The sequence below is a fragment of the Phoca vitulina genome, unplaced genomic scaffold (genome assembly GCF_004348235.1).
Source record: "Phoca vitulina isolate PV1807 unplaced genomic scaffold, GSC_HSeal_1.0 scaffold543, whole genome shotgun sequence".
Lineage (NCBI taxonomy): Eukaryota > Metazoa > Chordata > Mammalia > Carnivora > Phocidae > Phoca > Phoca vitulina.
The window spans coordinates 1-16,163 of NW_022590230.1; the positions used below are offsets into that span (position 1 = coordinate 1).

Here is a 16,163-nt window from a genome sequence, read left to right on the forward strand (position 1 = left end):
TATCCAACAAGAAGATCTAACAATTGTAAATATCTATGCCCCTAACATGGGAGCAGCCAATTATATAAGCCAATTAATAACAAAATCAAAAAAACACATTGACAACAATACAATAATAGTGGGGGACTTTAATACCCCCCTCACTGAAATGGACAGATCATCTAAGCAAAAGATCAACAAGGAAATAAAGACTTTAAATGACACACTGGACCAAATGGACTTCACAGACATATTCAGAACATTCCATCCCAAAGCAACAGAATAAACATTCTTCTCTAGTGCCCATGGAACATTCTCCAGAATAAACCACATCCTGGGTCACAAATCAGGTCTCAACTGGCACCAAAAGATTGGGATCATTCCCTGCATATTTTTGGACTACAATGCTTTGAAACCAGAACTCAATCACAAGAGGAAAGTCAGAAAGAACTCAAATACATGGAGGCTAAAGAGCATCTTACTAAAGCACTGGGTGTTATACTCAAACAATGAATCATGGAACACTACATCAAAAACTAATTATGTCATGTATGGTGATTAACATAACATAATAAAATAAAATTAAAAATAAAAAGAATGGGTCAACCAGGAAATTAAAGAAGAATTAAAAAAATCCATGGAAACAAATGAAAATGAAAACACAACTGTTCAAAATCTTTGGGATGCAGCAAAGGCAGTCCTAAGGGGAAAGTATATAGCAATACAAGCCTTTCTCAAGAAACAAGGTCTCAAATACATAACCTAACCCTACACCTAAAGGAGGTGGAGAAAGAACAGCAAATAAAGCCTAAACCCAGCAGGTGAAGAGAAATAATAAAGATCAGAGCAGAAACCAATGAAATAGAAACCAGAAGAACAGTAGAACAGATCAACAAAACTAGGAGCTGGTTCTTTGAAAGAATTAATAAGATCGATAAACCCCTGGCCAGACTTATCAAAAAGAAAAGAGAAATGACCCAAATAAATAAAATCATGAATGAAAGAGGAGAGATCACAACCAACACCAAAGAAATACAAACAATTATAAGGACATATTATGAGCCACTATATGCCAGCAAATTAGACAATCTGGAAGAAATGGATGCATTCCTAGAGAAGTATAAACTACCAAACCTGAACCAGGAAGAAACAGAAAACCTAAACAGACCCAAAACCAGTAAAGAAATTGAAGCAGTAATCAAAAATCTCCCAACAAACAAGAGCCCCGGGCCAGATGGCTTCCCAGGGGAATTCTACCAAACATTTAAAGAAGAATTAATAACTATTCTTCTGGGCGCCTGGGTGGCTCAGATGGTTAAGTGCCTGCCTTCGGCTTGGGTCGTGATTCCAGGGTCCTGGGATCAAGTCCTGCGTAGGGCTCCCGGCTCAGCGGGGAGCCTGCTTCTCCCTCCCTCTCTCTCTCTGTCTCTCATGAATAAATAATAAAATCTTTTAAAAAAAAATAACTATTCTTCTGAAACTGTTCCAAAAAAATAGAAACGGAGGGAAAACTTCCAAACTCATTTTATGAGGCCAGAATTACCTTGATCCCCAAACCAGACAAATACCCCATCAAAAGGGAGAATTACAGACCAATATCCCTGATGAACATGGATGCAAAAAGTCTCACAAAAATACTAGCCAATAGGATCCAACAATACATTAAAAGGATTATTCACCACGACCAAGTGGGATTTATTCTTGGGCTGCAAGTTTGGTTCAACATCCATAAATCAATCAATGTGATACAATACATTAATAAAAGAACAAGAACCATATGATCCTCTCAATAGATGCAGAAAAAGCATTTGACAAAGTACAGCATCCTTTCTTGATCAAAACTCTTCAGAGTGTAGGGATAGGTGGTTCATACCTCAATATCATAAAAGCCATCTATGAAAAACCCACAGTGAATATCAATCTCAATGGGGAAAAACTGAGAGCTTTTCCCCTAAGGTCAGGAACACGACAGGGATGTCCACTATCACCACTGCTATTCAACATAGTATTAGAAGTCCTGGCCTCAGCAATCAGACAACAAAAAGAAATAAAAGGCATCTGAATCGGCAAAGAAAAAGTCAAACTCTCACTCTTTACAGACAATATGATACTTTTTGTGGAAAACCCAAGAGACTCCACCCCAAAACCGCTAGAACTCATACTGGAATTCAGTAAAGTGGCAGGATATAAAATCAATGCACAGAAATCGGTGGTATTTCTATACACCAACAACAAGACAGAAGAAAGAGAAATTAAGGAGTCGATCCCATTTACAATTGCACCCAAAACCATAAGATACCTAGGAACAAATCTAACCAAAGACGCAAAGAATCTGTACTCAGAAAACTAGAGAATACTCATGAAAGAAATTGAGGAAGACACAAAGAAATGGAAACACATTCCATGCTCATGGACTGGAAGAAAAATATTGTGAAAATGTCTATGCTACCTAGAGCAATCTACAAATTTAATGCAATCCCTATCAAAAAACGATCAACTTTTTCAACAAGAAATAGAACAAATAATCCTAAAATTTGTATGGAACTAGAAAAGACCCTGAATAGCCAGAGGAATGTTGAAAAAGAAAAGCAAAACTGGTGGCATCAGAATTCCAGTCTTCAAGCACTATTACAAAGCTGTAATCATCAAGACAGTGTGGTACTGGCACAAAAACAGACACATAGATCAATGGAACAGAATAGAGAGCCCAGAAATGGACCCTCAACTCTATGGTCAACTAATCTTCGACAAAGCAGGAAAGAATGTCCAATGGAAAAAAGACAGTCTCTTCAACAAATGGTGTTGGGAAAATTGGACAGCCACATACAGAAGAATGAAACTGGACCATTTCCTTACATGACACACAAAAATAGACTCCAAATGGATGAAAGACCTAAATGTGAGACAGGAATCCATCAAAATCCTATTGGAGAACACAGGCAGCAACCTTTTCGACCTCAGCTGCAGCAACTTCTTCCTAGACACATCGCCAAAGGCAAGGGAAGCAATGGCAAAAATGAACTATGGGGACTTCATCAAGATAAAAAGCTTTTGCACAGCAAAGGAAATAGTCAACAAAATCAAAAGACAACCAACAGAATGGGAGAAGATATTTGCAAATGACATATCAGATAAAGTGCTAGTATCCAAAATCTATAAAGAACTTGTCAAACTCAACACCCAAAGAACAAATAATCCAATCAAGAAATGGGCAGAAGATATGAACAGACATTTCTGCAAGAAGACATCCAAATGGCCAACAGACACATCAAAGTGTTGGACATCACTCGGCATCAAGGAAATACAAAGCAAAACCTCAATGAGATACCACCTCACACCAGTCAAAATGGCAAAAATTAACTAGTCAGGAAATGACAGATGTTGGCAAGGATGTGGAGAAAGGGGAACCCTCCTACACTGTTGGTGGGAATGCAAGCTGGTGTAGCCACTCTGGAAAACAGTATGGAGGTTCCTCAAAAAGTTGAAAATAGAGCTACCCTACGACCCAGCAATTGCACTACTGGGTATTTACCCCAAAGATACAAATGTAGTGATCTGAAGGGGTACATGCACCCCAATGTTTATAGCAGCAATGTTCACAATAGCCAAACTATGGAAAGAGCCAAGATGTCCACCAACAGATGAATGGATAAAGAAGATGTGGTGTGTAGGGCACCTGGGTGGCTCAGTTGGTTAAGCGACTGCCTTCGGCTCAGGTCATGATCCTGGAGTCCCAGGATCGAGTCCCGCATAGGGCTCCCTGCTCAGCAGGGAGTCTGCTTCTCCCTCTCTCTCATTCTCTCTCCCTCAAATAAATAAATAAGATCTTAAAAAAAAAAAAAAAAGAAGTGGTGTGTATATATATACACACAACACACACACACACACACAAACACACACACACTGGAATATTATGCAGCCATCAAAAAGACGAAATCTTGCCATTTGCAATGACATGGATGGAATTTGAGGGTATTATGCCAAGCAAAATAAGTCAATCAGAGAAAGACAAGTATCATATGATCTCACTGATATGAGGAATTTAGAAACAAGACAGGATCATAGGGGAAGGGAGGGAAAAATGAAACAAGATGAAACCAGAGAGGGAGATAAACCATAAGAGACTCTTAATCTCAGGAAACAAACTGAGGGTTGCTGGAGTGGTGGAGGGTGGGAGGGATGGGGTGGCTGGGTGATGGACATTGGGAAGGGTATGTGCTATGTTGAGTGCTGTGAATTATGTAAGACTGATGAATCACAGACCTGTACCTCTGAAACAAATAATACATTATATGTTAAAAAAAAAAAAAAGAAGATAGCAGGAAGGGAAAAATGAAGGGGGGAAATCAGAGGGGGAGATGAACCATGAGAGACTATGGACTCTGAGAACAAACTGAGGGTTCTAGAGGGGAGGGGTGTTGGGGGATGGGTTAGCCCGGTGATGGGTATTAAGGAGGGCATGTATTGCATGGAGCACTGGGTGTTATATGCAAACAATGAATCATGGAACACTATATCGAAACCTAATGATGTAACGTATGGTGACTAACATAATAGAATTAAAAAAAAAAAAGAAAGAAATGTATGCATACATAGCAAATTCTTCATTTAACTCCACAGATTTTCACATCCACCTAAAGCTTATTCAAGGGTCCCAGGTTAAGAACCACTTAACCACCAGGTTAAGAATTACCTATCTTTATGTCATATTCCCATTAGTTACAGAGAGATGGCAAGGGATGAAGGAACATCGGGGAGTTATTTGAATTATTTCACCTAAAAATATAGTAAAAGTTTTGTGGAACAGTGTCCAACTAAAAAAGTGTTCATTGAGAGCTGATTCCATGTCTGCCACTGAGCAAAATTTAGAAATACTATTTGACATGATATCACCCTATAGATTACTTAATTGCAAAGGGAAAAATATACCTTTACAACACAGCTGCCTGTTAGCACCTTAATCAAATGATCAAACATATCAGTAACAGTGAGATAAACCTGGACATTACACAGTATGACCTGAGTAAGAAGTAGCCTTGCAAAATACGTTTAATGTAAACTACTCAAGCCTCCAGGAACTTGCAGTTTATAGGAGATACAAGGTTTAGAAGCAAAAATGAATACAATCAGACAACTCAGAAATATGGTATTTTCAGGACAACTGGCTTTGTTTCTTAAAAAAAAAAAAATCAAAATTATTGGGGGGGCGTGTGAGTAAAGAGATGAGATTAAAAGTTTGTGGTTAAAAGAGACCAAAGAAAGTTAAAACCCAACTGCAATATGTAATTATTGATAGGATCCTGGTTCAAAAACAAACTACATACAAAACGCATTTAGGGGACTACTGGGGAAATATAAATATTAACTGGATATTAAATGATATTAGAGAATAATAGTTCATTTTCTTAGGTGTGATAAAAGTTTTGTAGTTACATAGGGCAATGTCCTCACAGGAGATGTACTGCTAAAGTATTTAGAAGTGAAGTATCTTTTTATTTTTTTATTTTTTTTTATTTTTTAATTTTTTATTGTTATGTTAATCCCCATACATTACATCATTAGTTTTAGATATAGTGTTCCATGATTCATTGTTTGTGCATAACACCCACTGCTCCATGCAGAACGTGCCCTCCTCAATACCCATCACCAGGCTAACCCATCCCCCCACCCCCCTCCCCTCTAGAACCCTCAGTTTGTTTTTCAGAGTCCATCGTCTCTCATGGTTCTTCTCCCCCTCCGACTTCCCCCCCTTCATTCTTCCCCTCCTGCTACATTCTTCTTCTTTTTTTCTTTCTTAACATATATTGCATTATTTGTTTCAGAGGTACAGATCTGAGATTCAACAGTCTTGCACAATTCACAGCGCTTACCAGAACACATACCCTCCCCAGTGTCCATCACCCAGTCACCCCATCCCTCCCACCCCACCCCCATGACCTCACTGATATGAGGAATTCTTAATCTCAGAAGTGAAGTATCTTAATGTTTCAACTTAGGGTTCTGACGAAAACAAAATGACACCAAACACATACTCACATAAATAAAACAAATAAGACAATAACAATTATTTTTTTCCCTATGTTTGTCTGTTTTGTTTCTTAAATTCCACATATGAGTGGACAATAACAATTTTTAAATCTAGGTGATGGGCATAACGGTGATTTTGTATTTTTTGTTCATCTTCATTGTGCTTGAAATGTTCAGAATAAGAAACTGAAAAAATTAGAGGTACATTAGTCAAATCCTACCCATCTCTTTTTTCCCCCCACTAAATCCTACCCATCTTTAACAGTCCACTTTGTGTTTTACCCACCTCTTTGAAGGCTTTCTTAATGATTCCAGGACAAACTGTGTTCTCCGTTTTCTGAGTTACCCTGGTACTTTAACTTTGAATTTAGCACATAATTAACATTCTGCCTTGTGCCCAGTCTTAATAAATACATTATAAATCCCCAGAAGACAATGTGGAAAGGTTCCTGTAGGAGACTACAATAACAGGATATAGGAATTAAAAAGCTAAATTAGAATGAGATTATGGCTGGCCTTTACCAGGCAAAAAAAGATTATTTAGCAAGTTAACATGATTTACTGGTGAGTGATGAGAGCCTAAACTAGGACAGTAGCAATAAAAATGAAAAGTCCTGGGGCACCTGGGTGGCTCAGTGGTTTAAGGTTAAGCAGATACCTTAGCCCCCGGTCATGACCCTGGGTCCTGGGATTGAGCCCCACATCAGGCTCCTTGCTTAGCTGGGAGCCTGCTTCTCCCTCTCCCTCTGCCTGCTGCTCTTCCTGCATGTGCTGTCAAAAAAATAAATAAAATCTTTAAAAAAAAAGAGAGAGAGAGAACTAAAAGTCCTTGGAATTACGGGGTACATTTACACTCCCGTTGCATTGGGGCTCTTACTAGCTTTCGCAAAAAGCTATCCAAACTTGTACAGCTTTATAAAACCCCCAGCACTGTAACATTACAGCTTCCGTCTCCGAACTGAGGGTCTAACTGGAAGAGAGTGACTTTAAGTAGTATTCTTCAGGCGGACATTCACTTCCAACATTCATTCGCTGAACCAGGAGCTTTAGATACGATCATCTTATTTCCAAGGACACTGCACAACCACACACGTGGGTGGTAATAAACAACCTTGGGAATATTAGTGAAGGTCAACTTTATCTAGGTGGGTCAATTTCTCTGTTTTTTTTAAGCACAGTATGTCCTTTGGTCTTTGGACCAAGGGTCAAGCCTGACAGCCAGGAAGGTATCTCTCCGCCAGGAGTCGGCGCAGACCGCGCAGAGGTCCCTGGCCGCGCCCTCTCACCCAGATTCCGGGCTGGCCCCGCGCCTCTCGCTCGCCCGCCCTCGACGTCTGCCCGGCTCCAGGCAAGGAACGCGAGTCCGGGATCCCTCTCCGCACGGCCCTCCGCTTCCCACCGAGAAGTCGCGTCGTCTGAACTCAGGGCTCGAGGGAAACGAAGCCTTTTCGTGGACCACCCCTCGGGACCCGTTAGGCCCCAGGAGATCGTTAGACACCCCTCCCCCACCCGCCCAAGGTCGTACGGACGCTGCAGAAGCGTCCCGCTGCATTGCGCACGCAACTTCCCCACCACCACCCCCCCCGCCTCCCCCGCCTCCCCGCCTCCCCGCCTCCTCGCCTCCTCGCCTCCTTTTACCCTATTCGCCCCCTTTCGGCGCAACCGCTCCCCTCCCTCCCCACCCAAATCCACGCCGGTGGGCGGGACCAGGGTGTGGGCGGGGCCAGACGGATCTAGCGCCTCGCGCCCGGGAGGACTCTGGCACTCTCGGCGCCGCGCAGTGACTTGGGAGCTGTGGACCCGGACCGCGAGTCAACATGGCCGCGGTGTTTAGGCGTAGCTGCGGGGTGAGAGAGAGCAAGGCTCGGTGGGGGTGGGAAATGGAGGTTGTGATGTTTGGAGGGGTGGGAGAGAGGGAAGCATGGGATGAAAATAGGTGCTGTCCTGGGGTATCGGGAGGGGGACTCCCCCGTACCAATGTAGGCGGCAGTCACTTTCAGAATGTCCTTTTTTATTCCCTCCCTCTGGCCCGGGGACTTTCCAAATATTTTCTCCAGGAATCTCACCGTTTCCCGAATGCGAACCTGTCTGAATTGCGCGGGGATCTCAGAACGAGCAAAGGCCTTGTTTTTGCAGTTATGTTTTTGAGAAAACTCCACTGGCTTTCTATCTCCAGCCCAAGAAAAAAATCATAAAGTAAATTTCATCGTGCAATTGATACATGCCAGAAAGTGTAGATTTCAGACATCCTTATCTTGGGCGCCTGCAAAGTTACCGGGAAAAGGAAAATGAAGCAGCTGCTTCTTGGGATGCTTAATATGTTTAATACGCTTTTGGTTTTTGGACTATGGAGGAGACCGCTTATGTTCCGTACATTAGGAAGTAAAAAGAACCTACCGCAGAATTTTGCCCCAAGCTGTCTATACTAGTGTGGCTCACAGGTTCTAACTTGTCTCACTCACTTAGATGCTCTTTATCTGAAATATTATTGGTATATTAACACAAGACTGCCATTTAAATGTCATTTATAATTAAGTTAAGAAATTAATGTTCTTGGCCCAAAAAGAGTAGAAGTTTTAGAATTTATAAGAATTCTAATGGATTGTTGCCCAATATTTGTTATTGCTATACAAATTAAGGGGCCCTGGGGGCGCCTGGGTGGTTCAGTCATTAAGCGTCTGCCTTCGGCTCAGGTCATGATCCCAAGGTCCTGGGATCGAGCCCCGCATCGGTCTCCCTGCTCCGTGGGAAACCTGCTTCTCCCTCTCCCACACCCCCTGCTTGTGTTCCCTCTCTCGCTGTGTCTCTGTCAAATAAATAAAATCTTTAAAACAAAACAAAACAAAAACAAGGGGCCCTGAAGGCAGAAATCGGGCGTTTTAAAAATGAATTTTAACTCTGACCCCAGAAAAAAAAAAAGACCGATTTCTCAATCTCTCCAAGGAAAAATATAGAAAAACCTAATCCAGAAAACTTACACCTCCATCTCTTCGACACTCCCATAAAATTTAAGATTCTCCTATTCCTAAGAAATACACAAAAGCATTTAATTATAGTTGTGCTATTGCGGAATTGAGGCTTGATTGAAGATGCTGTCTTTTGGAGATTTGGAATTGGATTGTTCTGGGCAGAGCCCAAAGTAATAAAATCAATATTTATATGGCATTATGCGTCCAAGACTCTTAATCACCTCAACAAATTATCCAGTAAGAAAAGCCTCATTTTCTAGGTTTGAAAAGAAGCTACAGGAAGTTTGTAATTGGCGCAAAGTCCGAAAAATACTTGTGGAGTCTAGACTTAAACCATTCTAAATCCAAATAATCTATTTCTATTTTCTGTGTCTACTGAGCCACCTCTCTAAATGGCTAATATTATATATCATTAGCAGATCGATGGGATTGTTCCCTGACTGTAGCTACTTTTGTATTTTGTTTAACATTTTCCTGAAAAATAATATGTAAACTTTTGTAAATTATTTTAAATCCACTAATAATTCCCTATTTAAAATCTCGGCAGACTATTTTACCTGTGTTATGAGGTCTGATTTTTGTGCACTGGTGTCTAAACACATTTAGAAGAGCCAAGTTTTTTTGGTCTGATTTTTGTGGGATGTTTTTCTTTATTGAATGTAAAAACCAATTAGGAAACTTAAATTGAAAGAGCAGTATAGCAAGGTGGTTGATGGTATGAATTCTCTATAGTAAATGTTATTATCCTGGTTCCACTACCTAATAGAGTGTCCTTGGCCAATTTCACTTGACCTTTCTGAGCCTCAGTTTCTTCATATGCAAAATAGGAATAAAAGTAGTGCCTTAATCCTAGGCTTGACTTGGAGATTCAGTGAATTAATATGTGGAATGTGACTGTAAACAAGTATAGATTTGGTCTATGATGACTGAACAATAAAGATTAGAGAAACCATGTTTTACTTCAAAAAATTAATGAAAATTGCAAAGAAAATATGAGTTTTATACTCTAGTTTTTTTTTTCAAAATTGTATAAAGTATTCTGAAAGAGCTTTTTGGATACTTGACAATCTTTATTGTCACTTTAAATGTAGGTGGTTATAAAGTTGTCATCCACAAAATGGACAGCTTCTTTTTACAGTTTTCAAAAAACATAAGCAAGTTTGGTTCTTGATCTTTTAGTATATTGTTCAGTTTCTCTTTTCTTTGGAATATTAGAATTGCATAGGGATATTTGCATCAAATCCTTTGAAGTATAAACTGATTTTGCTGTCCTCAAACATAGGAAGGAGTTACAGTATGGTTTCCATTAACTTTAATAAACGCAAATGGTTACTTTTGTATACATTAAATTGTCATGAGTATAAAAATGGATTGCAAAGGAACAATATATGTATATCTGATTATACTTTTTAAAGAAATAGTATATTGCAGATATTAAGAAATGTAGCATATCAGTAGTTTAGAATAGGGTTGGCAAACTTTTGTAAAGGGGCAGTAAATATTTTCAGCTTTGTGGACCACATGGTTTCTGGCAACTGTACAACTCTGCTGGAAAAGCAGCAATAGACAGTATGGTGGTCAATAAAATTTTATCTACAAAACTGGTGGCTGCCATAGTGTGCTGACCACTGTTGTAGAATATTCTAAGAATGCCTATAGACTACAGCAGAAAATATAGAACATAGTTTTAGGCTAATTTGTTTTGTTAAATAAAGTGAGGTATCTTAGAAAATGGAATCCTCCAAGGGGAAGATTCCCAGAAGCAAACCTCTGAAGCTCACAGGGACAGGGTATCAAAGTTGGTAGACTAGGGAACTCTTGAACACAGTGTTATACTGTCCTATTTTTGCCCCCACCCCAACTTCTCAATCACAAATGTCCTAAAGCTTGTAGGTGAGATTTCCAGAATAGCAGTCCTAAGTCTGCTACTACCCCTGACTATTGTTTGTCTCGGAGACACTCCACTTCAGTAGTACAAATACTGCTGATTGTGTTATTTTCATTGCTTTAAAAAAAAAAAAATTCCCTTCGTAGTAAGTGTTCATACATCTAGTACTTGGCTTATTTAATATAGAAATTAAATTACAGTTGAAGGTACTTAAGTAATGCTTAAAAAACTATGCTCTTGAGTATAGTCAAACAAGTTGCTGTACTCACTTGTAATTGCCAGCATTCTCTTATTTGATGTTTAATTTATCAAATTTATTTTAATAAAATTGTCCTTTACAGGTCCTAAAAAGTCTTTCTCGTTTTGACTGGAGATCACAACATACAAAAGCTGCCCTACAGCATGAACCAAGATTGGGATTTAATTTTGGTATGTGTTTTGACTTTAAACATATTTGTTATACACATGCATTTATATTGCATTATATATGTATTTGTCTGGAATATATTTGTAAATCATCTTAGTAATGTCTGTCAATGGATAGAACCAATTACCATCCACAGATTTCCTGTCACACCCATTCTTCCTGATCTCTTCTTTTTCCAGCATAATATCCTATGTAGAGGTCTGTGTTAGCAGCAGACATAAATATCTGTGCCCTTTTTCCTAAGTATGTAACCCTAGAATAAATAATGAATTTACTGATATATACAGTCTTCAAGTTAGAAATTTGAATGCAAAAAATATGTTTTGAACACTTAGATACATAGCGCTAGTTACCTGCTAATAAGCCAAAGCCTGTTTTGACCTTAATATATCTGAATTGCAGTTTTGGTGCTAATGGATAGGGTTTAAAGTCCTGGGATCAGGGAGTCATGTGGTATTGGAAGGAAAAGGAATAAGAACTCTTTTTCCCTTTGCTCTCTAAAATGAAGATCCTGAGCAAAAAAAAAAAAAAAAATTGAAATAATAATCCCTATTTTTAGCATCCATCACCTCCTAAAGTGCTTCTTGCTTCAAAATTACTACCTTTCCTTTAGTTAAAAATCCATTTTCTCTGGTTTCTTGGTCTCAGAAAATAGTTACAAGGCAGCTCAGATAATAAACTCATACCCAGATAAAAATGACAAACTCAGAGCTTTCTATAGTTTTTTAAAGAGAATTAAATGGAAAATTTCAGGTCATGTGAGGATAGCATTGGGGCATTGGATTTTCTTTTATTGTGTGATTAACATAGGTTAGGTATAATTGCTATTTAGTTTCAGTTTGTCACATAGAGATTGGTATTTAGTAGTAAGTAACCAGCAGGAGAAATGGTTTGTGAATAACAGGATGAGATAGATACAAGTGTTGTAAGGAGGAAGGAGGGAGGTTGTAAGGCTTAAGTAAAGGACTAGGGATAACGTCTGTGGGCAGTTGTATCTGGCTCTTTCTAAAGTGGAGATAATACCTACAACACGGAATTTATCTGAAGATTAATATACGATATATAGAAAGTTCCTAATACACAGTGACTAGACTTAGGTAGGTTCTCAATGAATAATTCAAACTAGGTCCCTGCCTTCCCTGTCCTTTACTCACCCACGACTTTGGTATCTGCTGGTTCCAATATTAGAAGTAAATTGTGATGTAGAGAACAGTGACCGAAACTCTAAATATACTTTTACTGCTAATTCATTGTAAGACTGAGGCTATCGTGTCCTCATTCTGAGCTTTTGTTTCCTTACCTATAAAATGAGAGATTCGATTTTAGGCTGTTTGATCCAACACCAAAATTCTCATGTCTTTTCTTTTACGTTTTATTTCTCACATCCCTATACAAATGATTATTATAGTTTTGAGTATGCTTGCTCATTCTTACTCTTTGCTTTTGTTCTTATTGTTCTTACCCAAAATACCCTATATTTCTTTTAAATCTTACCTATCCTTTGATGTTGGACACAACCACATTAAAACCCAATGATAGTGTGGATTTGAAAAAAATCCAAGTGATCGGCTCCTGTCCTCAGTCCAGCCACCATATTCATTTCACTAGTTTTATAACAACAGAACCTTGTATTTTATACAATTGAGTTAGAGTTTTATGTTACTGTTAACTCTTGAGAAACCCTGCCACCACTTTACCAGTTCCTTTGTGCTGATTTATAACCTTAAATTATCTGAGTTTGAAGGAAGAGTAAAATTGTAGTATTGGTATTCTTATGTGATATTTTGGAATAAGTTTTACTGGTTTTTGGTCACTGAGCATGCCTCATCTTCCTAGTTAGACTGATTCTTGAGATCAGGAAGTGTCTTATATTTAGTTTCATTTCAGTATTACTAAACATTTGATAAATCTGCTTAAGAACTAATAACAAGTAAAAACAAAATTTTTTTTACTTTCACCAATTGGAAGAGAAAAACAAGTTTATATCTGTTACTCATTTGTAAAAGCTAGAAATCTTACCTACCTCCTCTGGTACTTGTATTGACATAGGTTTATTTATATTGTATAGTGAAATCTTGCTAGTCCAAAAGTGTATTGTGGTCTTTCTGGTTTATTTGTGGACTTTCTGGTTAATCAAGAGTTAAAGACGCCATTATAAATTTTCACATACTGATTTCATAGGACTTTTTTTCCTCAGCTCAATATCTTGTTTTAATGTTTTCTAAATGACTTTCTCTTAGAGCTCACTGAACAGCAAAAAGAGTTTCAAGCTACCGCTCGTAAATTTGCCAGGGAAGAAATAATCCCAGTTGCTGCAGAATATGATAAAACTGGCGAGGTAGGTTTATGCATTTTAAAGAGAAAAAAGTTTTTTACATTTTTTATAAGATTATATAATTGAACTATGTAGATTTTAATATAATTGGGTTTTTTTTTTTTACTTTTTTCTTTCCTTTTAGTACCCTGTCCCCCTAATTAAAAGAGCATGGGAACTTGGTTTAATGAATACACACATTCCAGAGAGTTGTGGTAAGCTTTCTTCACATTTTTAATCCTTACAATGCATATGAACAGGGAAGATGGTAAAACTCTACTCAGTCATTCTTTCAGCTGCCATTTATATAAGTCATTTATGATAAAGGGCTATCTACCCTTATCTTTCTGTTCAGACTTTGGTATTTGGCTGTTTTTAGAAACCTTGTATTAGCACTTCAAGGCTTTCCCTTTATAACTCGTTTCAACCTTCGTCCTAGACGTTGGTAATTTCTCTTTAGTTAGTCAATTTGTTGCATTTTGGTTCTACCTTGGATTTTACATTTTGTTTAGACTTTTTTTCTGTGAGATTGTCACTCCTTCAGGTGAAAGAGTCAAAGTTTTAGCACAGTTGAAACAAATTTTTACAAAACGAAGTAGAAACAGGAAGACAGGTCCAGATTACAAATAGAAAATTTTTTGAAATATTTAAAACTTATTTTAGAGAAGTATAATTTGTTACTGTGCTAACCAGAACACTTTTTAGTTTGTTAATTAAAATAGCTCACCTTTATTTCTAACGAGATATACTACATATTATAATGGGTCTTAAAATATTTTGATACTATAGGAGGTCTTGGACTTGGAATTTTTGATGCTTGTTTAATTACTGAAGAACTGGCTTATGGATGTACAGGGGTTCAGACTGCTATTGAAGCAAATTCTTTGGGGGTAAGTTTCTTAGAAAATTAATTGCCTAAGTGAACCATTAATGAGACAGTACTGCTAGGTTACGTTAGTTGGTACAACACAATTTTCTTTAAAAGGAACAGAAGAGGGGCACCTGGGTGGCTCAGTCGTTAAGCGTCTGCCTTCAGCTCAGGTCATGATCCCAGCGTCCTGGGATCGAGCCCCGCATCGGGCTCCCTGCTCTGCAGGAAGCCTGCTTCTTCCTCTCCCATTCCCCCTGCTTGTGTTCCCTCTCTCGCTGTGTCTCTCTCTGTCAAATAAATAAGTAAAATCTTTTAAAAAAAGATAAATAAAAGGAACACAAGATTCTGCAGTGAAGACTTGAGTTCTTATTGCCTAAGTTGATCATTCTGTCCCTGTTGTCTCCAGTAATTGGAGTCCTAGCTGTCCTTTTAGGGAAACTGTATACTTTGACTGCTGCTTCAGTGGCAATTCTTAGGTAAGGGCAAGGCCAAAAACAAGCATTCAGGAGAAGGATGGCAATGGCTTGCTGCACTGCTGGCAGTGCTAAATTTAGTGAGCAGTTCTTAAGAGGCCTGGTCATACATATCACACCATTTATCCGAAATGTAATTCTTTGTGCATGTTACTACAGTGGATTTTTACATATTACCAACAAGTCCTACATAACTTAATTTTGGAAAATCCTGGATTCACAGATTTATTTCCTCATGGGTTTAGCTTCCTTAAAGAAGAATAAAGGCCAGTTCTTTGGACTTACCCCTTGGGAGAAAGTAGTTCTCTTGCTTTGAATTATAGTATCTCTGAATGTACATACCTAATAAAAATATCTTGTTTTTTTCAATGTCACTTTTCTTTGGTAGCAAATGCCTCTTCTTATTGCTGGAAATGACCAACAACAAAAGAAGTATTTGGGGAGGCTGACTGAGGAGCCACTGATGTGTGTGAGTATACACAGCTGCTGCTTGGGAACAAGGGTGCTATTTCTTCTTTCCAGTACAAATGTGTACACTGGGCTATAACACATGAAGACAAAAGTTAGTAACATATTTAGGTGTAATGGTGTTTCTGGGGTACCAGGCAAGTGTCACAGTCTCCTATCTTATTTCCAAGAAAGAAAGATTTGCTATTTAATGGAGCACTCTGCAGTTCCAAGACCTGAGTGATTGTGTCAGGAAGTTCAGATTGAATGTATGACAGTAGGTGTTTGAACTAGTAGTCTTTTGAACTAATAGGAAATTAATGTGACTGAAAAGTTACCATTCTATTTGTTGAATGAGTGACTTGGGAAGAATATTTATAGATTTTATTATAATTCCCTGAGCACTACTCAACAAATATTTAAATTGGATTTAAAAAAGATAGTTACAGGGGCCCCCTGCTGGCTCATTCAGTAGAGCAGATGACTCTGAAAGTGTTTTTACATAGGATTTTGACTTCTTTTATCAGTTGAACAGATTTCAACTTAGGGGGTGATTATGATACCAAAATACAGTAAATTGTTATTTGTTTTGAACTAATTGTGAAAATTGGTCTGAAAGAGTAGAAAGTAATAGTTAAAAATCATGGTTTCTTATTTCAGGTACCTTATAAAAATAAGGCAAACTGCTTAATAAAAACATTTATACAGATTTCTTAGTTAATTGGTAACTTTTCAACAAATGAGAATTTAGTAGGCTAATTCTCAATA

At 38.2% G+C, this 16,163-nt stretch overlaps 1 protein-coding gene across 1 annotated transcript; it reads left to right on the plus strand.

Annotated features, from left to right (window-relative positions):
• Window positions 1-7,700: 7,700 nt before the first annotated feature.
• On the plus strand, window positions 7,701-15,741 carry LOC116629283 (medium-chain specific acyl-CoA dehydrogenase, mitochondrial-like). Its single transcript, XM_032399589.1, has 6 exons — window positions 7,701-7,853; window positions 11,205-11,292; window positions 13,531-13,628; window positions 13,750-13,819; window positions 14,394-14,494; window positions 15,337-15,741. The coding sequence occupies exons 1-6, from the start codon at window positions 7,824-7,826 to the stop codon at window positions 15,493-15,495; spliced, it is 546 nt and encodes a 181-aa protein (XP_032255480.1). The 5' UTR covers window positions 7,701-7,823; the 3' UTR covers window positions 15,496-15,741.
• Window positions 15,742-16,163: the final 422 nt, after the last annotated feature.